Here is a 27,847-nt window from a genome sequence, read left to right on the forward strand (position 1 = left end):
TGTGGGAGGACAGGCTGGTATTATGGTTGGGGAGAGATGGAGTAAGAGGAGAGTTGGGCCAGGATTAGGGTGAATGTCTTCGCAGAGAGTCACTTTTGAGAATTTAGGGTGGTGTGGAGAGATGACAATGTTATATTTTGTTTTACAGGGATAGATTTTTTTGAGGGGGAGTTGTGTGATTCAGTTGACATTATATGGAATTTTGGGAATAAAAGTAGGTTTGGGTTGAATAGACTGAGAGATAGTCTATTCGTAGACAGAGAGCTTTGTGAAATAGATACGTACGGGGTGGTTTGTGTATGGGAGTTTTTTTTTTTCCTGATAGTCAGCCAGCCTCCCCTGTATAGGCAGATAGGATGTATAAAGTTCCTCAGTCTTAAAATTTCATACAGTGTTTCCAAACCTGACCCAGCAGCTATAGCTTTAGCTGATCCCACTGCTGCTAAGCACTTAGTTAATTCCAGTCTTTCTCTTTCTGATAAGGATAGGAAAATTATTGATAGAGATGGTAAAATGTATACTTCTACAACTTTGATTTTTAGAATTTTGAATTGTCAGACTCATATGTTAAAGTTTGTTCTAATAAGTTCTGAAATTGAGGAATGCTTTATCTGCAGTTTCATCTTGTGAGGAAAAATGTGCTTTAAATAGCTTTGATTCTTCTATTGTACAGATCACTGTTTGTTGTTCGGAGTTTGTATGACTCTTGGTACTTCTTCCAGGGCTATGGCCACTGGTACTGTTTGGAGGAGGTTTGTAAGGCTGCATTCTCAGAACCTCCCAGATGATGATAAAAATGATATTTTAAATACTTCCTTGGATAGAGATTTAGGGTTTGCCCATCTGCTGCAGAGGTGATCAGAAAGTGTGATGAAAGGGGCAAACTATTCCAGGAAAACTGTAACATTTTCAGTTTTACTTTTCCTAATTATCCAAGGGATTTTTATCTCCTCATCTAGTTTTGGCAAAAAACAGAAAAGCAGTGTCAACAAAATACATTTGCACAGATGTTTAAGAAAGAATGGCAAGAGGGTTCTAAAAAGCAGTCTTGAACCTCCCAAAACCAAGGACAGTCCAACAAGTCTGAATGACTATTCAAGAGACCTTTTGCCTTCCCACCCTGGCCCCTTTTTTCTTCCAGAAAGTCTTAATCTCTCTTTTTCTCTTTGCCAATAAACAGATTGTTTCAGACAAATGTATTCTGAAAATCATTAATCGAGGTTACAGATGGCAGTGGGAGGAAAGTCCTCCTTTTCAGGTGGGGTTGTTCCTTATTCTCTCCAGATCAGACACTTTTGTTTCCACCTGTTCTTAATCACAGGCTGTTCCAAGGAGTGGTAGGACCAATTCCTTCTTCCCAGGTGGGAAAAGGATTTTATTCAAGGATATTCCTAGTGTCAAAGAAAGAAAATGCTTAGAGACCAGTCCTAGTTTTTTCTTTCCTAAACCTGTTTGTGATTGTACCTAAATTCAAAATGATGTCACTTCACAATCTGTTATCGCTTATTCCTCTTTCAAGTCTCCTTGTAACACTAGACTTAAGATGTTCCTTAAGGTTTTGTGTGTCTGGATCACATTATCAGTTTTCTGCCTTACCCTTTGGACTATCCATCACACCAAGAGTGTTCATAAAGTGTGACCTGCAGTTATAGCTCATTGTAGGCTGCAGGGTATCCACATTTGTCCATATTTAGACAACTTGCTTATCTGTGCAGAGTTTTTTCAAAGTGTCAGGAATGTCTCTCTTGGGTGAGAGATCTCTTACACAAGCTGGGATTGCAAAAGAACATTCTAAAGTCTTTCTCTGACTCCTTCACACTGGATTATATTCCTAGGGTGTCAATTAGGCATCTCAGTTCAAAGAACTTTTCTTCCACAGGAAAAAATTAGATTTTTACATCTATTTCTAAGAATTCTGTATTGTCTGGTCGGTCTGTCTTCAACTGGTGGGGTCTTCGGATCCCACTCGGATCTGACACCAGCCATTTCCATCAGACTTTGAAATCGCTTGGCTCTGCCTCCCTTACCCACATCTCCCTACTCCTCACCCTAATTCTCAGATCTAGTTTGCCACCATTCTGGTCAGCAGCTCGATCTTGGCTCTGCTAGGTATATCCATTGTAGGTATCCTACCACAGTGTGTTTTGGCAAGCATTTTAATTCCCTTACTCAGGTTATACAGTTAGTTTAGTTTTTGTGTATGTTAGGTAACTAAGTAGGTAGGTTTGTTGACTGTTGGTTTGTTATCTCTCTTTGTCGTCCATTAGGACTTTCTGCCTTCTGGTGGGCTTGGTTTTCCCAGTTAAAAACAAAATTACACATTACTCATTGCTACATAAGGGTTTAAACTTTATTCCAACGGCAATTGATGATGTGGTAAATGTATTAACAGATCTTAAACTGTTTGTTAGGACAGTGACACTAAAGATGCTGTTTGGCAATAAATGTAATGTTGAATCTATATGTAAGCGGAGAAGCACGTTCATACCAAGTAATGTACCTGTGTTGACAGCGTTTCATGATTTATGTGAACAAGAAATTAGAGCAATATATAATAGTAATAAGTATGAAAATGTAGCAATGTCTAGAAACTTTAATTTGACTATAGAAGAGTATAAAGCGCTGAAGACATGATTAATAACAATGACATTATAATTAAGTCAGCGGATAAGGGCAATGTTACAGTTATAATGGACAAGGATAAGTACATACATTCTATGGGAATCTTATTAAATGATACTAAAGCTTTTAAAGTTATTAACCATAGTGATGTTAAAAAATGTATTAGTACAATTAATATGGTTATATATGAACTGCAGTTACAAGAAGATATAGATATAGATCTTTTTAATTTTCTTACAGTACCATGTCCACTTATACCTACTTTATATGGAGTTCCAAAAATACACAAATCCACCACAGATCCACCTATGAGACCTATAGTCTCAGGTGGAGGTTGGATTATTGAACCCATATCCATCTATTTACAACAGCAATTATATCCTTTTATGAAAAGTTGTAGCACTGTGTTAAAGGATACTACTGATTTTCTAATAAAGCTAAGACAATGGCAACAGTTATCGAGAACAGAAGTAATACCATATGATAATGTTATACTAGCAACGTTGGATATTACTTCTCTCTTCACAGTAATACCCAATGATTTTGGTATTAATTGTATAAGAGAATTTTTAACAGAACAAACTTCTTACACAACACGCAAAGTAGAAACTGTTTGTACATTATTAGATCTGGTTTTAACTAACAATATATTTTTGTTTAATCAACAAATATATCTGCAAACATCGGGTGTAGCTATGGGTACTTCCATAGCAAACACCTATGCTAACTTGGTATTATATACTTGGGAGCAGAAATTTATATTAAACAAAGATAATAATTTTGTGAACAATATAGCATTTTACCAGAGATTTGTAGATGATTGTTTTTTATTGTGGAAGGGGACTGAGCTTCAGTTAAAGTCCTTCTTATTATATCTGAATGAAAGCACAAATTTTTTGAAGTTTAAGATGGAATTTTCTAGAGACAAGATAGCGTTCCTAGATTTATTGTTGAATAAAACTGATGACTCTTTTGAAACAAGTATACATCAGAAAGAGGTACACTCAGGACGATATTTGAGTTCTGGCAGTATGCATGCTCCCCATGTATTTAGGAGTATAATAGGATCGCAGTTAGGTAGAGTTAGTAAATTAAATACTAATGAGGTTATGTTTAATACACAACTCGAATCCACAATACAAGAATTGCTTTCTAGTGGCTATAATAGCAGATTAGTCTTGGAATACAAGAACAAAACCATAGCCCAAAGGACCACTACTCTTAAACCCACATATACTGAAGGTATTATAATGGGTGAAGCAAGGGAACCTGATAAGAAAGTCAGATTTGTTACTTCCTTTAACTCTAATACATATTTAATACAACGAGTTATACAAAAAAACTGGCTTATACTGATGGCATGTATGGAAGTAAGGAAAATATTAGATGTTAAACCATATTTTTCCTTTAGAAACATGAGAACACTGAAACAACAATTGTGTTATAAGGATTTCTATACATTGAGAGCAAGTAATAACATCAGGCCAGGAACTTTTAAATGTTATAACTGCACATGTTGTACAGATATTTATGAAGGAATTAGTCATTCTTTTAAACATCCTGTCACTAAGAGAGTCTATAATTTTAATGTTAAGGCTACCTGTAACACCACCTCGGTAGTATACATGGCTACCTGCTCCGAGTGTTCATCATTCTATATAGGTAAAACCATAAGAAAGTTAAAAAATAGAATAATTGAACACAAGTCAGAGATTAACAGGGCCGTAAGAACTAATTCTCTATATAAACATATAGAGGAACATGGGGCTGAGCATAGATTCACATTTCGTGTTATACATATAGTCGAGACAACACCAAGAGGGGGTGACATAAATAATAAATTGGAGCTGAAAGAATATGAATGGATAACTAGGCCACAGGCAGATAAACCACCAGGAATAAATGATGTCATAACATTAAAACCTGTTTTAAAGTTTTTACAGCAAACCAAATTAAAGTGAAATGTATTATGTTTTATTATATACATGTCATGTGACTATTTGGCTGCAAGTCATGTGATATCGACCCATACTATATAATCATTTTGTTTTTAACTGTTGAAATGTATGCACTGAAGAAGGGTTTTTACCTGAAAGCTTTGCGGTGTTTTTGTAATTTTATATAAAGTGTTTATCTTCCAGCGTCTGCATAATTTTTGACTGGGCTTGGTTTTCCCACAGTTTTAGTGTTAGCTAAATGTGTGTTAAGCCCTTTTCTGTTGTAGTTGTTGTTGGGATAAAGAATATTGGTCGCTAGATTTTCTTGTATGTTTTATCAGTTTTTTCCTCTAGTTATGGGTAAGGGCTTTAAGACATGTGGGGACTGCAGGCACAAGCTGTCTGTGCAGGAAGCACATCTTAAATGTGTTTGTTGTATGGGAACATCACACTTGGAGTCCAGGTGCACTCTCTGTGAGTAGTTTGGGTCCAGGGCCATCAGTGAATGTAGGGATGAGTTGATCCTCAAGGGACTTTTCCCCTCTGATTCTTTTGCTCCTTTTGTGGCTTTTTTCTTGGTTTTGAAGTCTTTGTCCTAGAAGCAGTGCTGCTGGACTCCAGGTCTTCTAAACGAGATCGGAAGAGACCCTCATCTTCTTCTGTCCTTGGTCCTTTCTCCTTGGGCTTGCTAAAGAGATCCTCATGTTCTTCTGTCCTTGGTCCTTTCTAGACCCCAAAGATACCATGATTTGGGTTCCCCCGGCTGCCCTTGCACCATTAGCTCTGACCCCTTGGAGCTGATCTCCATCTGTGCCGATGACCAGCAAGACTACATCTCTGGCTTCAAGCCTTCCAAGTTCGTTTTTACTTAAAGGAGGCCCTTCTGGTAGAACAGCATCTCCCTTTTTTGCTTTATACTCCTTTGGAGCTGTTGCTGGAGTCTTCTCCTTTCTCTGTCTGGTCTCAAGCTTCTCCAGCTCAGATCCATGAGATATGTTCATCCTCCTCCAAGTGACCCTCCAAGACCCCATCAGCGGTGTTATCTGTGGTCATCGAGGTTGATAAGCAGCATTAAAACTTCTGATTTGGAGCAGATGATGAGGTCCTTTTTGCAGAAGCAGATGCAATTAGTCCTTATCCCTTCGGGTCTGGGTCCGGTACCAGGACCGTCTGCTCTATCATTTTGGCTTCCTCCCTTGGCCCATTCAGATCCGAGGTCCTCAGTCCCAGCTGCTTTCTGACCAGATCTGATTGCTTGGCCATCTTAAGCTCTGACTCATTCCTTGGTTGTGTCGACTTTGACTCCTTCGGGGCCATCGGTACCTTGGAGCTGTGGTGTCGAAGCTGGAGTTTCTAGGTTGGGCTAGACGATCCATGCTTCAGGATCATCTCTTCCATTTGGGGCTTTGGCTTTGGACAGTGCAGCTTCAGTCTCAGTGTCATGGCTAGGCATGACTCCCTTGGGATCAAGGCTGTCTCCAGTATCTTCAGGTACTGGGACCTTCGGCTCTAGAGACCACCTTCTGCCTTCGACATTGTAGAGAAGATGTTCTCTTCTCCCGTCCCCGTTCTCATCTGGGCCTGCAACCAGCCATCAGTTTGCTCCTGGACAGCCTGCATTGGTAGATTTCCATCCTGCCCTCTTGGTGGGGCTTCTAGCCTGTTCCTCTTTCCCCCACTACTCCGGTGTGGGAGGTTTCAGGGAAGAGAAAGTGTAAGAGGAAATGCCTTGACTTCCTGGAGGAGTCTCTCATGGATGATACTCATTTCAAGGAAGGAGAAGGTTCCCATAAGTCTCTGAGGGATGATGCCTCTTTTGGCAACGTATTGGAGCTGCTTCATCAACATGGAAACTGGACCACTGAAACTCCTTCTCCAGAGTAGTCATTGTTTTTGGAGGCCTTTGGCATAGATAGTGTCCTGGAGAGCGTGGAAGGAACCCAACTTGATAGAGCCAATACCCAAGAAGTCAGATAAGATTCTCAGTCCCTGCATGGACTGGCCTCATTGGAGTAAGGGTCCAGCCGTCAATGCTATTGTGGTAGCGGCTGCCACCAAGAAGGAGATTTCTGAGGAAAGCTCCTCAGTCCACCCCCCCAAAACAGAGTGTCTCAGGCCTTGGATCATTTAGGGAAGCGCTCCTATGTCTCGGTCACTTTTGTGCTGAGAGCTCATAATTATCTATCACACTTGACAAGACTTAGGTTCATAGGTTCATAGGTTCATACTAGGCTATCTGCCCGAGGGCATTTACAAGCCTAGCCCATAGTTTTGTGGCTTACGCCACCCCTTTAGTATGGGGAACTATACCCATTATTTTGCTGTGCCTCTGTTGAGCAGTGACACTGAGGTAATCCCTGGGGTATATCTGCGATCTCCCATCCATTGGTCAAGATTTCTCTTGAACAAGGCCAGCGAGGTGCTCTGCCTCACATATACCGGGATTTTATTCCACAGCATAGGGAGTCTTTGGGTGATGAATCTATCCCTCCAGCACGTCCTATTAATAGCCGTGTCGAGGTTTAAGTCTCCGCCCTTGTGGCTCTGACGGATCTAGATTTTTGAGGTGAAGCATATTCATCAAATCTGGGTTTGACATGGCCTTGTATGTTAGGCAAAGGTCACCTCTGAGCAGCGGTGGCGACTGAATAGAGCTGGAGTTCTTTCAGTCGGGCAGCATAGGACAGATGTTTGAGACCCTTTATCCTTTTGGTGAGGAACTTTGTGGCCTCTCCAGCTGCTGCAAGTGTCGGGTCAGATACATTCCGAATGGGGCATTGTACTCAATCATTGGTCTGATGAGTGATGAGTATAGGGAGACTATGACCTCCCTTGATCTAGATGAGAATCCCTTCATGATAAGGTGGGCAATGTAGAAGGTCTTCCTAACTACTTTAGCTACATGGGTGTCGAATGACAGACTACTATCAACCTGGGTCCCCAGGTCCCTGATAACTTCTTCTGTACTCAGTGGATTGCCACCTATTTGGTAGCTAGGGGTAACCTTGTTTTTCCCGAAGGTGTCTGAAGTGTCAAGGGATGTCAAGACGCAGCAGTTTCCAGAGACTCAGTTGTTCACCTTGCTTTCCATTGCCAATGTTTCCTTTGGACTTATTTCCAGTGCAACTGATGGAGCATCCCGAGTGGCTTGTTCTGGCATTGCCATGTGTTGTTAGGTTTGGATGCATTTATGCACCTTTATGGATTGCTTCAAGATGTCCTTTGTCAGTGCCCCTTTTAATGGCTCTTCCTTATTTGGGACGAAAGTTAAGGATACTCTAATGAGGACTGAACAAGATGGGAAGATGCTGTCCACCACTGGAGTGTGCTATGCCTCCCCTCAGTGGATGTTTTCAAGGAGTCAGAAGGGGAGTAAATGCCTCTTTTTCAGAAATTCACAGCAGTCTTCTCAAGGTGCTCCTTCAGAGGGTTCCTTCCAAGGATTGGGGGAATTATAATGGACACCACCCATGGGACAGGGGTGGTCCGCAAGATCAGGATTTACATGGGGCTTTCTCCAGCGGTCCCTTTTAGCAACCCTGAAGGGTGGCCCAGCTATCCTCCTCTGGAGGTAGTCAGGGTTGTTCAGCTCTTCACCCAAAAGCTTGGGAGGCCATCACCTCATACACATGGATGTTAAGTTGTATTCTGTTCCAAGACTCCATAGAAGAAAGATTGGAAGACAGATACCTCTTCGTTTCCTTGGACAGGAATGTTCCTGTATGCTTTTCCAACCTTTCCACTAACATCCAGGGTACTTCTGAATCAACTAATGTAGCTGACTTGAGATTCTTAACATGGAAGACAGTTGTACTGATTACTTTTACTTCTGCGAGAAGGGTATCTGAGTTTCAAGCTCTTACGGTGAGTCAACCCTATCTCATTTTTAATAGGGGCAGGGTTTCTTTGAGAACTAATCCATTTTTTTATGTCTAAAGTGGTATCTGAGTTGACTTTAAGCCAAACTATCCATCTCCCCATTTTTTTCTTGTACCTAAAGAAAGGATATGCCAATCCTTGGATGTCCATACACAATTTTGGTACTATCTTGACAGAACTAAATCTTTTAGGTCTTCAGATCACTTTTTCATTTCTTTTGGAGGTGAGAAGGGGCAACCTTTGTCAAAACAGATCATTTCCAAATGACTGTCATAGGTTCCTAGGTTCATAGGTGTGTACTAGGCTAATGGCCCTGGAGCCTTTACAAACCTAGCCAATAGGATTACCCTGACATAGTCCCACCCAACCTTAGTTCCCAGTGCCTCTGTCGAGTAGAGCCACTGGAGTGATCCCTGGGGTGAATTTTCTATTTCCCATCCACTCATCAAGGTTTCTCTTGAAGAGGACCAGTGAGGTGCTCTGTTTGACATATATGGGAAGTCTATTCCATAGCATGGGCAGTCTCTGGGTTATGAACCTGTCCATCCAGCACGTTCTGTTGATTGTGGTAATGCAGTTGAGATCTCTGGAGCGTGTGGTGAGGAGGGATTGTGATTTCTTTAGATGTAGCATTTCTAACAGAGCTGGGTCAGACATGGCTTTGTAAGTCAAGCAGAGATCGCCTCTCTCGGGTTGGGAGGGTGGCCTAATGGTTAAGGTGTTTGCCTTGCAAGCACAAGGTACAGGGTTTGAGTCTCACAAGGGATAATTGGCTAGGCTTAAAATGTCTCGCAAGGGCAGTTAGCTTAGTACTAATCTATGAACCTAAGTAGGCAATATGAGTCAGAGAATAGTTGGAGTTTTTTGAGTCTGTCCATATAGGACAAGTGTTTAAGGCCTAGGATCCTCTTTGTGAAGTACTTTTGCGGCCTCTCCAGTTGATGCAGGTATCTAGTGAGGTGCATGCCATATGGGGCCTTGTACTCGATGATTGACCTAATGAGGGAAAATTAGAGGCTGTTACTTTTTGTTGTACTCCCCATAACAAGATTGTACAAGTATTCTATAAGCTGCTTCTTGGTCCTCTGTACCTACTTTTACAAAACACTGTAAGCTTGATTCCTTCTGTAGGTCCAGATCATGCTTTGCTAGGATCATTCTCCAGGGGCTACTGGACTCTTTTTCCATGGCCAAATGTAGTTTGCTAAGGTAATGTACCCATGTAACAAAGGCTACTGCAGCATCGATCGATATGATGAACATAGTACAGTTGTGTAAGTTGAATTTACCATAACAGCAGATGTTCGAATGATCACTGCTGCAACAGTCGTTCCCTCCCTTCATCCTCCTCATTTTTGTGTGCTTTTTATGTCAGGGTGTGGCCTTTTTTTTTTTTTTTTTTTGTTCCTAGCACTGGTCCTGTCAGGGCTCAGCCTCCCCTTCTCTCCTGGCAGGAATGCTCTGAAGTGCTTGGCACCTCATCTTGTCTTTTAGTCAACTCAGCTTGAACTACCTGACAGTTTGGGCATATGGAAGGTGCCCTAGAGCTTTAAAAGATGATCACTTGCTATAAACTTGCAGAATATAATCAATATACCTTTGGCTACTGCAGCAGTGATCATTCGAACATCTACTGTTCTGGCAAGTTCAAGTTACACAACTGTACTTTATGGTAAGTTTACTTACACAGCTGTACTTTGTTTACAGTTTATTTGCCTTGTCTAGTGCCTGACCCAGACATCAGGTAGAGAAGAGTATTATTTTTGAATACCGATTCCATTTTCTAAAACTTGGCAGTGTTGATGAATACAATCAAAAAATTGTCCTGGTGGTAAGGCGGTCCTACTTCTGCCAAAAACAGTGGGTGTGTGCATCATCCATAATACTTTAAATGTTAGACCGTTTATGCATTTGCACTTAAGTGTCTGAAAGAACCAGGGTGCCACACCACCAGCACATGCACTGTGACGCAGAAGCAGTATTTGTGCAATTATGGTTCCCTGATTCTACTGGGAGTAGGTTCAGATAGTAACTATAGTGACAGGTAAGGCAGGATATGATGCAACCCTTTGGAGACAGGGCAGTTCACACCCTAGTACTTATTAGTTCATAGGTTCTTATTAAGCTTACAGCCCTTCAGGAAGCTCAGCCGTATCACACAATATTGGTGGGAGATTAATTAGATTTTCCCCACATACACATGATGAACATTTCCAATCACCTATCCAGTCATCCAGACCTATTTTAAAGGTTGCCATTGGCTTGCTATGCTATACATACAAGGAAAGCGTCTTCCAGAAACAGGAGATAGGTTAGGATAGGTACCTGTCATGCCATTTGATATAGTAAATGTTGCATTATGGGTTTATGTCCATAGAAGAAGTGTTTTACTTTACCATTGATTCTCTTTAGGTGAAGTCATTCACCGAGTGTGGGGACGTTCATAGCATAGATGGCTGTAACAAGAGAGCACCCCTCATGAGGCTGTATTAGACCAAGTAGAGGAATACATCTTTTGTATCGGACTGCACTGGCAAAAAACACACATAAATACACAAAAACATACTCGGAGGCTCTAAATATCTGCAAAAGCAACAGAGACCTCCAAAGCAGACATCCAAGCAACCTCCACCCCCAACACAAACCATGTAACACATACTTCACAAAACCAGTGTGCCACGCAATCACAGCCCTTAAGGCAAAATAACATACCCAACACACTAGTAATAGGTGACTCTATAGTCAGGCACACTGACGTCCCACTCACTAGGCTGAATAAGGAGAAGGTTACTGTTAGCTGCCTGTCAGGTGCCAGGATCCGCCACATAACACAAGCACTCAGGTCACTCCAGAACAAGTACAAATATGACTCTGTCATTGTCCATGTTGGTGTGAATGACCTGAGCCATACCTCCCTGGACTACATGAAAAGAGACGTGAAAGAGCTCTCTGTTCACGTATCCCAGGCCGGTATAACCCTGACCCTGAGTAGCATCCTGCCCTCACCAAGAATGATACCATGGTATAAAGAAAAAATTATCAATTTCAACAATTGATTAAGTTTCTTGTGTCATTCAAAGGGGATCCAGTGTCTGTCCGCCTGGGATGACATGCTCGACAAGCCACGCTACTTTGCTAGAGACGGCTTGCACCTGTCACCCTTAGGCTTTCAAATATTGGCCAAGGCTCTTGCCACCCCCATTGTGCCTTTTTTAGGCAAGGCTTAAAAGACAAACCCACCACCGTAAATAGCACAAGTAACAAAAAACTGAGGGTAATGCTACTCAATGTTAGAATTCTAAACCTCAAAATGCATGCACTCGAGACACTCCTCAGTATGGAGAAAATCGATATATGTGCAGTAACAGAAACCTGGTTTAAGACTCCAGAGAGCACCCCGGCACTACCAGGCTACAAATCATGCCGTACATTTCTGCCACAGAACCCGGTCCAAAATACAAAAGGCGGAGGCGTATTCATATTCATCAAAGATACCCATACTTCCAGGTTAATGGCACATCACGATGCTTCAGAGATCATCCACGTGTAACTAACAATGGGCAAAACTGCAATTCAAATTGTAGCTTGCTACAGATCACTCACCATGTCCCAGGACCCCCCATTCCGTGTTTCTAGAAACACTGGGAAACATAAAGGTCCTACCGAACACCCTAATATTGGGTGATTTCAATTACCCAAACATTAACTGGGAGAACTACTCAAGTACTAACTCTCTTGCCCAACATTTCCTAGACTTTATAAACTCTAAACGCCCTTGACCAGTCGGTCAACACTCCCACCAGAGGGGACAACATATTGGACCTGGTCATCACCAACATGGATGACCGGTGTTCCACACCGGAGGCCAACCCCTCACTGGTTAGATCTGACCATAAACAAATCACTCTGGATGTCCACATTCCGCCCCCACCCCCAGACAAGGAAACAACAGTGAAAAGCTTTTCAAAAGCAAACTTCACATTACTTAAGACCGAGGTAGAAAGTTTCAAAGCCCCCATGCTAAAGGATAACGCTGTCCAAGCTGCAAAATCCTTTACTAATGCATTCTGTGGGCACCTACAAGAATGCATGGATCGTGCTATCCTAAGCAAAACCAAGACTCACTCTTCCAAGAAAAGGAAACCAGTCTGGTGGACCCCTGCCATAAACAAGCTACACAATAGAAGGAGGAAACTAGTACAGAAAAGAGTAAAATCCCAAGAAGGGAAGACATCCCTGATCAGTATCAGCAAGAAACTACGATCCCTCATAAAATCATCCAAGGTGAGCTTCGAAAGAAAAATTGCCAAGGACTCCAAAGATAACCACAAGGCATTCTTTAGCTATGTCAAGAATTTAAGTGGCAATGCTCAGATCTGCTCGGAGTTAGTGCAGAATGGCACAAAATACACTGAACCGACCGATATCGCCAACATCTTGGCAGACAGGTTCAGTGCAAACTTCACCCCCCCCCTTACCCCCAAAAGGGCCCATAACCATACCAGAAGAATGTAGAGCCCTTGAAATCACATACACTCAGGTTAAAACAGTCCTCTCCAAAGCCAAAAACACAGCATCAATTGGACCGGACAGTGTCCCAGGCTGCGTCCTACACGAGCTGAAAGACGAACTAACCCCTCACCTAAACACACTGTTCAAACTCAGCCTCTCCACCGGCTGCATACCCATAGAGTGGCGCACAGTAACGGTTATTCTGCTCCACAAAGGTGGAGCCACAACAGACCCCGGGAGCCATCGCCCTATAAGCCTGACTAGCTTGGTCTGCAAGGCTATGGAGCACATCATCATGGAACTCATTAACAGACATTGGGAACCTCCAAACACTAGACCCTACCCAGTTTGGCTTTGTTAAGGGCAGATCATGCCTCCTAAACCTGGTGGACTTCTTTGAGACAGTTACCAAGCCTATAGATCAGGGAAAGGTGGTACACACAGCCTACCTAGACCTTGCAAAGGCCTTCCACACCATTCCCCATTCTGGTATTATAGACAAGGTCACCAGCCTGAACATAAACCCCTACGTCACAAGATGGGTTGCTAACTGGCTCACGGACATAACCCACAAGGTTAGAGTTGCAGGAGCTAGGTCCAACTCTAAACCAGTAACAAGTGGCGTTCCCCAGGGCTCAGTCCTAGGACCCCTCCTGTTCGGCATATACTTCTAAGAGGTACATGCAAGCACAGGAGGACTATGGCTGACCAAGTTCGCAGACGACTGCAAACTAGGGGCTATAATTGACACTCCGGCTGACACAGACATCCTCCAAAAGGGTCTCACTGAGATGGATACCTGGTGTCAAAATCTTGGCCTCAAGCTAAATGCCAAAAAGTGCATAGTCATCCCCTTTGGAAAAAAGAAAGTACCCACAAAATACCACATAGGTGGTAGTCCCCTAAATACGGAAGACGCAATAAGAGATCTGGGGATCCAAGTAGATAGTAATCTCTCCTTTGATAATCACATTGCCAAAGTGGTTAGAAAATCCTTCTATGTGGCCCACCTAATCACAAAAGGGTTCCCATCCAGATCAAAAGAGGTCATTGTACCCCTCTACTCATCACTCATAAGACCCATCATAGATTACAACGCCCCATTTGGTATGTACCTTACAAGACACCTGCAACAGCTGGAAAGACCACAGAAGTACCTCACCAAGAGGATCACTGGCCTCAAACAGATGCCCTATGCAGCTTGACTGAAGAAACTCCAGTTGTACTCGGTTGCATACCACCTACTCAGAGGTGATATCTGCCTGACATACAAGGCCATGTCCAACCCAGAATTGATGGACATGCTCCACCTAAAGAAAACCTTATCCCCTCGAGCCCCACGCTCTAGGGATCTAAACCTCACCACAACAATAAATAGGACGTGCTGGAGGGATAGATTCGTGTCCCAGAGACTTCCCATGCTTTGGGACAAGATTCCAATCTACATTAGGCAGAGCTCCTCGCCAACACTCTTCAAGAGAAACCTTGATGAGTGGATGGGAAACAGAAAGTTTATCCCGGAGATCACTTCAGTGGCTTTGCTGGACAGAGGCACAGGGAACTAATCTAAGGGGGCGGTGAAAGCCAACACATTCTGGCTAGGCTTATAAATGCCTTTGGGCAGATAGCCTTGTACCTACCTGTGAACCTATGATGTGAGGCAGCAGGGATTTCTGGGAACTGTATAATTCTATGTGTCTAATACACAGGTGCATATGCACTGGTTGTTTTTTTTTTTTTTAATGTCCTCCCTCTTTCATATTCATATCTGTAATTATGTTGATTCTGCCAATCATGATCGCTCTTCTTCTCTCATTCCAGAAAATAGTCAACATTTACAAACCATTCTTTGTTCTTCTTTGAAACTAATCCTGTTGCTTACTTCTTCCTAAACACCAGCAATGCTGCTGTTAGTACAGTTACACATAATACAAAAATGGGTTGTATCTCTGCTGTGTAATGAACAGCTGGCCTTTAAATGGGCAATTGTGCATTCAGTAAAGATGCATTGAGTGCTGGTAAGGAATCCAGAAGTAGTATGATTGGGATAGCTTAAGAAAACATGAAAGGAATTATTGGCCTCATTAGAATTTCTTACAAAAGGAATCATGTTAAATTGTGATTTTTAATCTGTGGTCTATTTTGAACCTAAAGAAGTTTTGATTGTGTCCCTTTAAAGCAGTTTGTAGTCTAACATTTTTATTTGATCACAAGGGATTGTCTGATTCCAATAACTACCATGAATTTTGTCGACTTTTGGCCCGTCTGAAGACAAATTATCAACTAGGAGAGCTAATAGCTGTGGAGGAATATCCAGAAATCATTCGTCTGATAGCCAATTTCACTGTTACTAGTTTACAGGTAAGAAATGTAACACATGCTAAATTTCTTGCTAAATACTGGTCATTTAACCTTTCCGAATTAAATACATCCATTTGTTCTGCAAAATCAGACTTGTCCTTGAACTCAGAAATGAAAAGTCATGCATGAGAAGTCTTTCTGACAGATCAGTAAAATGTATTTTCTGTGTTTTAGCTAGTGTTTATGTCATCATTTTGTATGTGTGCATGTTGGATCTTTTAGGTGCATTGCAGTTTCCGCAGCTAAAAACACATTTTCCCAGCAGGTGAGCCACATATGTCATATATACACTTTGACGAAGGTGGGTTTATTAAGTGGCATTTCCGAGATTTCTTTTAATCATGGATCATTCTTCCTCATGACTGGGTTATAGGATCCGACATTAGATCTGATCCGGCCATTCCAAAAGACTGATGTTTCAAGTCTCGAGCTCCTCCAACTCCCATAATGCCCTGCATCTTCTCTAACTCCCCAGAAGATTTTGTTTACTGCCTTCCGGGGTAGACGTGATCGCAACTGGTCTTGAATGTTTTCTCAGATAAGTTTGTATGTCTTCCTTCAAATTTCGTCTGCTTTCACTTTTAAAGCTTTTTTCTAAATATATCTCTACCTCTCCTCCTAGAATTAGACCTTCGTTAAGCGTTAGGGTTATCCCCCCCCCCATTCCTTCTTTCTCATACAGCCGTTGGCCTACGTTCCTTTTCTTCTCTGCTCTTAAAAAAATCTTTCCCTGTATTTTTTGAGTTTGTAGTTGTATGTTAGTTACTAGGGGTTGATAGCGGTGAGTGTGTGCCCACCTCTCTTGTACACTTTTGCATGTGTGTGGTACAACCGGACCAGTGGTCGACAAACCCCCACTGACTTTAAGAAATGCACCCATTGTGGGCACAGAATTCCAAATTCAGATGCCCATGAGAGGTATGTCTATTGCTTAGGTGCCTCTGATTTAGAGCAGGACTGTGAGATTCTACCCCCACGTGTTGGCAGATCACTGCAACAAATTAATTTTAAATTGCTTCTGCCCTCGTGTGGAGCTCAAATTCCCACCAAGCCAGGAGCTTCTAAGGAGTCCAAGAAGTGTGCCCCTCCAGCCACCCCAGGGGTATCTGCTTCTGGTTCAGAAAAGAGACAAAAATTATCAGATCCGTCTTTATTGGATCAGAGGAAAATCAGACCTCCCTCGGATCAGAAAAGTTCCTTGGATTCGACACTTTTCTCACCTGATGTGACTTCCCCACAGATCCGACCTCCTATGGATCCAAAGGTTTCAGATTTGAAGAGGCTATTGGATCCATCTGAGATAGTTTTGATTCATAGTTCTCCATCTCCAATCAAGTCTTCTTCAGATCCGAAGTTCTTGGATCGAAGATCTCAGAGGCATACACCAAGACACAGCAAAGCCCCTTCTCCAGCTACATCTACTCATTCTTCAGTGTCTTCCAGATCCTCTAGACTTTTCCATTCTGAGATGGACAGGATGATGAGTTTACTCAAGGCTGAGATTGAGATGGAGCTTATACAATCTTTGTCCCATCTTGAGTATGTGAGAGCCCTGTCACCTGTGTTAGTCACTCCTCTTCCCATCCAACCACATGCTTCAGAACCCCAAGATCCAGATTCCTTGAGAGAGACATCATCAGAGCCAAGAATAATACTTTCCTCGACTCCGTCAGTGTCCCAGACTGGCTCAGCTCTGATGCTGTCAGAGCAGATTTGGATCCGGGACCTGAGCGTCAGTGCCAGCTCTGTGGGAGTAGTTTTGGCTCCGACCTGGTCGGATCTGTCCCTCCCCCCAGGGGCTTTGGCTGTTGACAATTTGGGGCTGGTGTTGTCTGGAGGCCACATATCTGGGGTGTTGTCTTCCCTTTCTCCTTGGGCTATTTCGGCTCCAAAGAGGGAGAGGGAAGGATCCTCAGATTTTTCAGCTTTTCAGGTAGCAGAGAGGGCATTCTCTAGGCCTAGAGATGTGTCTCCTCACCCCCTCGAGCCCATACAGCCTTCATCTGGTCTGAGCCTTGGCCCTATTCATTCTATCCATGGTCAGCCAGCCCTGGTGGTCATGCAGCCCCCCCCCCCTCTACAGGGTGTCCCCTCCTCTTCTGAGTCCTCCCCCGCATGTCCTTTGGAGGAGGTGTATCAGAAGAGAGTGTGCAAGAGGAAGCATGTTAACTCCCCTTTGGAGTCTGTGACAGAGGACACTGATTTTGATGAGGGAGAAGGATCCCTTCGATCACCATCCATTGACATCTACTTCGAAGATATCCTAGAGATACTCAAATGAAAGGATGGATGGCCTTCCTAACCTCCTCCTTCTGAAAAATCAGTGTTTATGGAGGCTTTTGGTGCAGGCCCATCTACGACCTGGGTGACTCCACTGGCAGATGAACTTATTGACATAGTTTCCCACTGGGCTTGGCGCACCAACAAGTTCCTAAGCCCCCCGTCTAATTGTCCCCATTGGAGCAAAGGCATACCCTTTGATTGAAAGGCAAAGACACAAAGAAAAACTTGTCCAAGAACACGCAGAGCCAAACCAGGAAGCTAAAATCCCCACTTGCAATGAAGAAAAACTTGTTGAAGCCAAAAAGAACGATCCAAGTGCAAAAAACACAGCTTTGTTGAATCCACATACAGTTAACATAAGCGCTTTCGTCCCAGATCACTAGAACTTCATCAGATAAAATAAAAATGTAAAGTGGGCTTTTTAAAGGCTTGTAAAGATACATCATGATCAGTAAATGAAAAAAGACACACCCCCTTAAAAACATAACATTAAAATACAGTGAAGGTTGTATATAATAAATATACAATGTAAAATTAACTTATTGTCTATAAAAAGCAGGATAGAAATATATAAAAATATATAAAATACAGTATTAAAAGGTCTGAAGAATAAAAACATATGATTATAAATTAATCAGCTTTAAAAGCATGCATTTTTTAGTTTTATATATATATATATATATATATATATATATATATATATATATATATAAGGTCAATAAAAACATGTTTTATATATATATATATATATATATATATATATATATATATATATATATATATATATATATATATATATATATATATATATGATGACCATAAATTGTCTATCTGTCCAATGCTTTTAGTTTTAAAAGAGAGCTAATGGAAGTATTTTCATTTAATCCTGGCCAACTACCTGCATCTAAGTTTAACTGCCAGTAAAGCTCTCTTTTCTCTAGAAGTATGTCTTTAAGGGTGTGTGTCTTTTTTCATTTACTGATCATGACGTATCTTTACATGCCTTTAAAAAGCACACTTTACATTTTTATTTTATCTGATGAAGTTCTAGTGATCTGGGACGAAAGTGCTTATCTTATCTGTATGTGGATTCAATAAAGTTGTATTTTTTGCACTTGGATAGTTCTTTTTGGCTTCAACAAGTTTTTCTTCATTGCAAGTGGGGATTTTAGTTTCCTGGTTTGGCTCTGCGTGTTCCTGGACAAGTTTTTCTTTGTGTCTTTGCCTTTCAGTCGTTTGTATGGCCAACGAAGACAGCTTTGTTGTATCCCCCCCAACGATTGACTCAAAACTCCGAATTTGGAACTTTACAACAAGCGGTAATGGATCTCACCACCATAGTTCAGAATCTAACCAGGAAAGTGGAATGTTAAGTTGTCTGTCTCGCCTTCATTCTTGCTGGTTGGGTTCGGAGCCGATCCTCGGCTCCGACTCGGCCATCTTCAAAAGCTTGAGAGCTGCTTACTGGCTCGAGGCCCCCCTATATCCCATGATGCCAGGCGCTAGATACCCAGATCTCGTTTGCCGCTTCTGCTGCAAGGTTGTTCTACTGGCTCAGGTCGTATAAAACTGTATTATTATTGTATTTTTCTTGTCAAAACTGTAGTTTTTAGTGTAGAATTAGTCGTTAGGTAAGACTGTTGTATTGTAGCTAGTTTTTCTCTAGATCCGATTACTTTTCCCACAAGAAACTCATTTAAGTTAGAGAGTTTCCCCTCCCCCTTCTCTCCCTTTGCTTACCTCAGAAAGGTTTTCCATTTAAGTTAGAGGATAACCCTTTTTCTCTCTATCTCCTCCTCAAAAAAAAAAAATGTTTTCCTTTATCATCACTATTAGTGTTTAGTGATAGTTATCTATAGTTTTTTTGTTGTAGTAGTGCTTGTAGTTGGTTACTTTAACTTTTCTGTGTGTGTTTTTGTCTTTGGTTTTCCTCCAGGATGTCCAAGGATCCTAAACCGTTTGGATTCAAGAAGTGTGACTCATGCTGTCAGAAGATGTCTCTGACAGATGGGCACACTTCTTGTGTTTATTGTCTGGGCGCCGTGCACCTGCACAACTCTTGCTCGATCTGCCATGCTTTCAGTCCAATAGTCCTGTAGGAGCGCAAAAATAAATTGATCTTGCTTAAACCCCAAGATTCACCGGCGAAGGCTCAGCCCGTGAAATCTTTCAGGCCACCTAAACAGTCTGCTTCCAGTTCGGAGCCGTCGTCGGGTGAAGCCATACAATCCATCTCGGCTCCGGCTGGAACCGATGTCCCTCCCTCCCAGTCGGCTCCGACACGTTCTTCGGAGCCATCTGAGAGTCGGAAAAGATCCAGGTCTCCTTCTTTGAAGTCGATACGTTCGGCTCCAAAGTCGCCTCTGCTCCAATCGGAGCGTAGTCATCGCTCATCCCACTCTTCTCAGTCCTCTAGACTTTCGGACCATGACTTGGAAAGAGTGGTCAGTAGGCTGTTAAAATCGCAGGCCCTAGCCAAAATGTTGTCCAGCCCCCCTCATCAGGAGTCGGCTCTGTCCACAGCTGTAGATATTCCTCCTCTGACTCATCCTATGAGCTCTGAGCCGGAGTTCGTTGGGGTTCGCGTTGTGGAACCGTCGGCTCCGATACCCTCTCCTTCGGTTCCATCATTGGCTCCGATCCCTTCCATGGTACCTTCCCTGGAAGGATCTGGGTGCCGAGACTCCCTCGTCGACTCCGAGGGGGCGAGTGGCATCGGACCCTTGTCCGACCCCGCTCTCCCCCTCGGGGCTTCGGCTCAGGTGAGCTCGGCTCCCACATCTGCCTCAGAGCAGTCCCCCTCGGTGCGGGGAGGGGTTCTAGTTTCTTCGGAACCGGAGCCCTCTCTGCATCCGGGCAGGGACGCCTTCAAGGTGATGAGTGTACTGGCCCCTGAGTCAGTCCCACGATCGACCCCATCGGCACCTCCCCCTAGGGTGCCTGTGTCAGCCTCTGCTCCTCTTCCAGACCCCAAGCGTGGGGATCCAGCGCTCCAGGACACCCCTTTGGTGTATCCTCCTCTTCCGTGGCCTCCCCTGATCATTCAGAGGAGCCACCTCGCAAGAGGAAATGCAAGAGGAAGCATGTTGACTCCCCTGAGTCTGTCACATCAGATACCGACTTAGAGGAGTCGGAAGGGTCCCCAAGATCCCCCTCTGAAGATGTCCCCTTCTCAGACATCCTTGAGATGCTTAGGCAGAGGGGGAACTGGACTACCCTAAATCCTTCCGAGGATGAGTCAGTATTCCTTGATACGTTTGGGTCCCGACCTTCCACCTCCTGTGTGTCTCCGCCTTTCGACCCACTGATGTCTGTCGTGGCTCAGAAGGCATGGACGGCTCCAGATACAGTGGAACCGACCCCTAGAAGACCTGCCAAATTCATTACTGCACCCCAGGACAAACAGTTCTTGACCAAGGGTGTCCCCGTTGATGCCATGGTGGTAGCGGTGGCCACAAAGAAGGAGTTGGCTGAAACTTCTTCATCTGTCCATCCCCCTAACAAGGAGTCCAGGACAATGGACAGATATGGGAAGCGGATGTTCTCTTCAGCGACCTTTTCCATGCGGTCCCTGAATTACCTATGCCACTTTACCTGTCTTCAGAGGGATCTCCTGAAAGAGCTTGGAGATACCCTCCAAGATCCATCAGCTGAGGGGGGCCCAGGCTAAGGCAGCCTCCCAGCTGGCGACTCTTAATTCAGTGATAAAATCCTCCATGAGGCTCATTTTGTATGCAGCCGATGGTGCGAGTAGAGCTGCAGGCACAGGCGTGGCCCTAAGGAGGCACGCTTGGATGCGGCTATGTAACTTTGCGGAACCTTTCAGAGTGTTTTTCACCAACACCCCTTTTGATGGTTCCTTTCTTTTCGGATCACAGGTGAAAGATGCTCTTACCAGGTGTGAGCAGGAAGGCAAGACTCTCTCTGCCGTAGGAGTCTGTTTTTCCACTCCTTCCAGACCATATCCTAAGGGTCAGAAGAGTGGAAAAATGTGGTTCCGGAAATCCCAGGGAGCCTTGCCGGACACACGTGGTGAGTTCCTATCCAGGGGCAGAGGAGGGAACAATAACAGACGCCGCCCTCGTGGCAGAGGGGGTCTGCAAAATCAGGGCAGCAGAGAATCTTTCTCTGAGAAGCCCTTCCAGCATCCCTGAAGGGTTGCCCGGCTGCCCACCTCTGGAGGCAGTTGGGGGAAGATTATCGCTCTACCCAAGAGCCTGGCAAGACATAACACAAGACAAATGGATACAGTCAGTCATATCTGGAGGCTACAGAATTCCCTTCGTTCGCACCCCCTTAAGGTCAAACAAGTCCCTTCCAGATGTTCCACCCAATCTAAGGGACCAAGCAGTTCAAGAAATCTCAAAACTGCTAAGAAAAAGGGCCATCCAGCATGTCCCAGCAGACCAACAAGGATCCGGAATTTACTCAAGGTTCTTTTTGGTACCAAAAAAGACAGGGGACTAGAGACTCATTCTGGATCTCAGCAGACTGAACAGGTCTGTACAAAGAACGAAGTTCCAGATGGTCATGCTACAGTCCATTTTGCCCTTCCTGGGTCAGGACAATTGGATGTGCAATATAGATCTTCAGGATGCGTACTACCACATAAAAATGGACAGACGCTCCAGAAGATTCCTTCGCTTCCGGCTGGGAGCCAGCCATTATCAGTTCAGAGCTCTGCCCTTTGGTCTCACCACAGCCCCCAGGGTGTTTACCAAATGTATGGCAGTAGTTACCGCTCACCTGAGACGGCAAGGATTCCAGGTGTTTCCATATCTCGACGACTGGCTCCTCACTGCTACCACCAGACATCACCTTCTGCGAGCCAGAGACTGCACTATAGACACTTGCTCCAGGCTAGGTATCGCAATAAATGTTGAAAAGTCTGCATTGTCGCCCTGTCAATCTATCACCTTTATAGGCGCAAATTTAAATACCAAAGACATGTTAGCGAGCCTCCCACCAGACAGGGTGTTAGTGATTCATCAGCATGTGAAGGTTTTATTAGCATGCAAAAGAATTCAAGCCAGGTTTGTCCTTCAAACTCTGGGTCTCATGGCAGCAGCAATCATACTTGTCCCTCTAGCTCATTTTCACATGAGGATTCTCCAGTGGCTTCTTTTCACCCAATGGTCCTTCCAGCAACTTCCCATGTCTTCCATGATTATGATTACTTCAGCATGCAAGAAGCACCTTGCGTGGTGGATGGTCTCCTCATCAGTGCCCCACGGCAGACCATTTGTTCTCCCCCCTCCAGTGGCTACGGTGACCACGGACGCCTCCCTGATAGGGTGGGGGGGAGCATTATCAGGGCAGAACAGTCCAAGGCACCTGGCAACCTCACGAGTACCATCTGCACATAAATGTCTTGGAGATGAGGGCCGTGCTCTTAGCGTTGCAGGCTCTTCAGGACTCTCTTCCTACCGGGACCATTGCAATTCAAACAGACAATATGTCTGTAGTGTGGTACATCAAGAAGCAGGGCGGAACCAGGTCCTACCCCCTATGTCGAGAAGCACTCAGACTCTGACAGTGGGCGATCTCTTCCCAACGGTTTCTGATTGCAACGTACATCCCTGGGAGGTCCAACGTCATAGCAGACAGACTGAGCAGAGCAATTCTCATGCCTCACGAGTGGTCTCTGAACCAGGTAGTTGCGGACCAAGTCTTCCGCAAATGGGGCCAACCTTGCTGCGACCTTTTTGCAACTCCCTTCAACAGCAAGTGCAACAATTTCTTCTCTCTTCTTCCACTTCCCGGGCATTCCCCCAGAGACGCTCTAGTCCACGATTGGCCTCAGGGACTTCTTTATGCATTCCCTCTATTTCCCGTCATCTCGAAGCTAATTCAGAAAGCTACCGTATTGGGTTGCAAAATGATCCTCATTGCTCCTTACTGGCTTCGACAAATATGGTTCCCGTTCTTGCATCGCTATCTTCTCGAGCAGCCTTGGACTCTGGACCTAGTTCCAGACCTCCTGATTCATCAATCGGGCGGGCTGCACCAATCCCTACACTCTCTCCAGCTCACGGCTTGGTTGCTCCACTTCCAACTTTAGCCAGGCTTTCAGATATCTCCCCCTCTGTGCGCAAAATCCTTTTGTCATCACACAAGTCTACGACCAGAAAAACTTACTCTAGTAAGTGGAATTGTTGTTCTTCCTGGGCAGAGGCAAAAAGTATAGACCCCTTTTCAGCCCCTGTACACTACATTTTGGAATTTCTTGCGGAACTCTTCCATGCTGGGTCCGCTTCCGCTACAATTAAAGTTCAGTTAGCTGCAATTTCAGATTTTCACATTGGCCTGTCGGAAAACAATATCATGTCTCATAAGCTGTGTATAAGCCTTTCTCAAAGGAACCACTCTGCTCAGGCCCCCAGTGAGAGATCCTCCACCACCATGGGATCTAAATTTGATTTTAGCTTCTCTAATTTTGCCCCCTTTCGAACCTGCAGCTTTTTGTTCATTGAAATTCTTATCTTGGAAAACCCTTTTTCTGGTAACTATTACTTCAGCCAGAAGAGTTTCAGAACTACAGGCTCTTTTTATCCGTCCCCCATACCTTGTGTTCCACAATGACAGGGTTGCTCTTAGGACTAATCCGTCCTTCCTTCCTAAGGTCTCTTCAGAGAGTAACTTGAGTCAGTCCATAGACCTTCCTGTGTTTTTCCCTAACCACTCCAACAGGGCGGAATATAAGTTGCATCAGTTAGATGGTCACATGCAGCTACGCTTTTATTTGCATAGAACCAAAGACATTAGAAAATCAGATCACCTTTTCCTGTCTTATGCAGTAGGTAAACAAGGTCTTCTGGTCTCCAAGGTAACCTTATCCAGGTGATTGACTTCTATCATCACATTCATATATCAACTCAGAAATAAAGAATTGCCAGTTAAACCAAAAGGTCACTCCACCAGAGCTTTAGCTACTTCGGTGGCCTTACAGGCTAGGGTGCCCATGGAATCTATTTGTGCTGCGGCTACATGGGCCAACCCACATATCTTCATTTCGCATTACAAGTTGGATTTGGTTTCCAGGAGCAGAGCTGATTGTGGTTCCACTGTTCTGAAGAGTCTTTTCCGATGAGCCACCCAGGATTTTAGGTGCTAGGGACGCTGTCCCAACCAGCAAGAATGAAGGCGAGATAGACAACTTAACATAAAGATGTTATGTACCTACCATAACGTTCCATGTTAGTTGTCTCCTCGCCTTCTTTCTTGCGTCCCACCCTCCATCCCCCTATCCTAGTGGACCGAGAAGAGTTGTTCTTGATTTTTCACTGGCTGAGTCTTCTCTGGCTATTTCTTCCTGACTAGTAGTCTCTCCAGTAGGATTTATGCATTCTCTCCAGTAGGATTTATGCATTCTAGGATAGGATTCCTTTATTATTATGTCTGCAGTTAGATTTACCAAATGAGATCTGGGTATCTAGCGCCAGGCATCATGGGATATAGGGGGCCTCGAGCCAGTAAGCAGCTCTCGAGCTTTTGAAGATGGCCGAGTCGGCTCCGAACCCAACCAGCAAGAAAAAAGGCGAGAAGACAAATAACATGGAACATTATGGTAGGTACATAACTTCTTTTTCTCTCCTCACCCCCCCGATGACGTCAGATACAACTCCTGCCTTAGTACAGAAGGCAACATGGCGAGTCCGTGTTTCCGGAACGTTTTGACTGCTTCTAACCTTGTCAAACTACCTCTGGACATGTTCTAACATCGTCGGCTGGTATTTTCAGTACTCTTGCGGCCTCTATTCCCTGTGGACAACAATGTACTCATGCCACACAGGATTCCAGTACTTCTACAGAAGCACCTGCACTAAAAGACTGGTTATCTGCTACTATCAATTTGAATTATGGACATTCAGCCAGGACCAACACTGGTAACATTAGCTTACATTCCCTTTTTGAAGAGTTTGATTATTATCGTGCTAAAATTAAGCGTTTACAATTAGACAATGCTTACTTTGCTGAATGCATCCAGGAAAAGCTTGTACCTAAAGGATTACGCATGTGGCGTTACCCGAATGGTTTACAGCCTGGTTCCACTTTATTTAAAGAATTGACTGCACTATTTGACCAACATGGTTTGGAATATATGAATGTTACAAACAAACACAATGAAGCCCTTATAATTGAATTAATTGAAACTGTTACTGACTTGGACAATACTATCTGCAGTCATATTTAATATAATGATTTTAAATATGAGCATATGTGCATTTTTAAGAGCATTGATGAAATGTGTTCCAATATTAAAGCACATAAAGTGAAAAAAATTAATTAGAGATAAGACGGACTATAGCAAGGGTGTAGCATATCCTAATCCCCCACCCTCACAGGAATGGGGTACTAAATTCTACCCAAAATGGGACTTTTATTAATGAATCTCAAGTTCAAGCTTCTCACAATAGTTCAGAGGAAGTTTTTTTAGAACAAGCAGAAGTTCCTCCACTGAGACCCTCCGAGCGTCTAAAGAACAGAGCCCCCCCCCCCACACACACACACACACACACACAGGACAACCACTGGGTAGACATGTACACAACTTCCCACTACTCCAGCAGCCGATGGGAGAGGGGAGGTCAATCGAACAGGGGAGGGGGAACTTTTACAATCGTACCAACAACAGGAAATGATTGAAGTTAACTTTTCTGGACAGACTTATGTTTTTGATGCTATAGTTACTAACCCTGATCATGTTTTACCCGTCTGTAACATTATTGTTAATTCTCTAGGTGATTTTAAAGTCTATAATTTTTCAAATGTTTGTATGAACATCTTACATGGTGACATATTTGCAAAGGGCTTCATTTTTGTACCTCAGCATAGCTGTAATGTAGCCAATACTTTGATGGACTTAACACCCGCAAGCAGAATTTAAAAGTTCTGTTCCAGTACTCTTTATCCAGCCAGTTTGTTAACCCCCTTGCTATTTCCAGCACTTATAATCCTCAATTACATCCTATGATTTCCTTATTTGAGAGAATTTGCGAATTAGACATTCGCAACCTTTTCTAGTTCTAGAAGGAATACGGTAATTCATATTCAGGAGACCTTGACTATTAATGAAATAAAGGATGTCTTGGATAAAATTAGGATTATGAAACCAGACAAAGGGGGTGGTGTTGTTTTAATGAATTTGGATGATTACAATAACAAGATGTTATTCATTTTAAACAGTAAAGCCTATGTAAAATCCTCCATAAATTAATTGAATGTTGCCTACATGAAAATAAATGAACTACAAGATCTTTTCATAGAAGGTTCTATATCTATTGAAGTTTTAAATTACCTCTCAGTTTTACATCCAAAAGTTTCATTAATGTTTGGTTTACCCAAACTACACAAGAACTTATCACAGTCACCCATGTACCTCATAGTAGATGCAAAAGGATCCATCACGCACCCCCTGGCTAAACATCTAGACTACAAATTGAAACATTTTTGTCTTTAACGAAACTCACATTTGCAAAGATTCCTGGAGTTTTTTGGAATCCAACAACAAGATACTTTTTAAAGATACATATTTTTTTGACCATCGACATAAAAGACCTTTAATCATTTATTCCTCACAATATTGATCTTGATTGGTGTAGTGAGTTTCTTTATGCTAAAAATGTTGACCACTTTGATGTATTGCTATATACTCAGCTTATGGAAATTGTGTTGACAAACAATTTTATTCTTTTCAACAATGAGATTTTTTTTGCAACAAGAAGGGGTGGCTATGGGGTCGGCTTGTGGTAGATTGTATGCCAATGTAGTTGTGACACAATGGGAGAAGAAATTTCTTTTTCTGTCCAGTTTCTACAGTTACATTAAGTATTATACTCAATATCTTGATGATATATTTATTTTATGGGATGGACCTGAGTTACTGATTAATGAATTTATTATGTACATTAATTCCACAACAGAATTTTTAAAATTTACTCACACACATCATTTAGGTGAGATCTCTTTCCTTGACATCTTCTTGATTGAAGAATATCAGAACAAGAAATTTATATCTAAAATCTTTAGAAAAGAGACTTACTCAAATTCTTTACTTCACTATTCAAGTTCTCATCCATTGAAACAAAAAAAAAGCTATAGTGAAGGGACAATTTGTGCGTGCTGCACGGATGGTGTCAAATATGGATGATTTTTTGACTAAATGTGATACGCTCAAGTATATGTTTTTGAAAAGAGGGTATCCTACTAGTTTTGTCACAGAGATTTTACTTGAGGTTGTCAATAAAAGAGAA

General features: G+C 43.1%; 1 protein-coding gene across 1 annotated transcript in view; it reads left to right on the plus strand.

The window, feature by feature from the left end:
* RANBP17 (RAN binding protein 17) overlaps window positions 1–27,847 on the plus strand; it is a 4,607,784-nt gene that overhangs the window by 1,312,006 nt on the left and 3,267,931 nt on the right. The window contains exon 10 of the mRNA XM_044069092.1: window positions 15,165–15,311. Within this exon, the coding sequence (XP_043925027.1) occupies window positions 15,165–15,311 (147 nt within the window). The remainder of the gene's footprint in view (window positions 1–15,164; window positions 15,312–27,847) is intronic.

Source organism: Protopterus annectens, chromosome 4.part0, assembly GCF_019279795.1.
Source record: "Protopterus annectens isolate FY-2018-M chromosome 4.part0, PAN1.0, whole genome shotgun sequence".
In the NCBI taxonomy this organism is placed as follows: Eukaryota; Metazoa; Chordata; order Ceratodontiformes; family Protopteridae; genus Protopterus; species Protopterus annectens.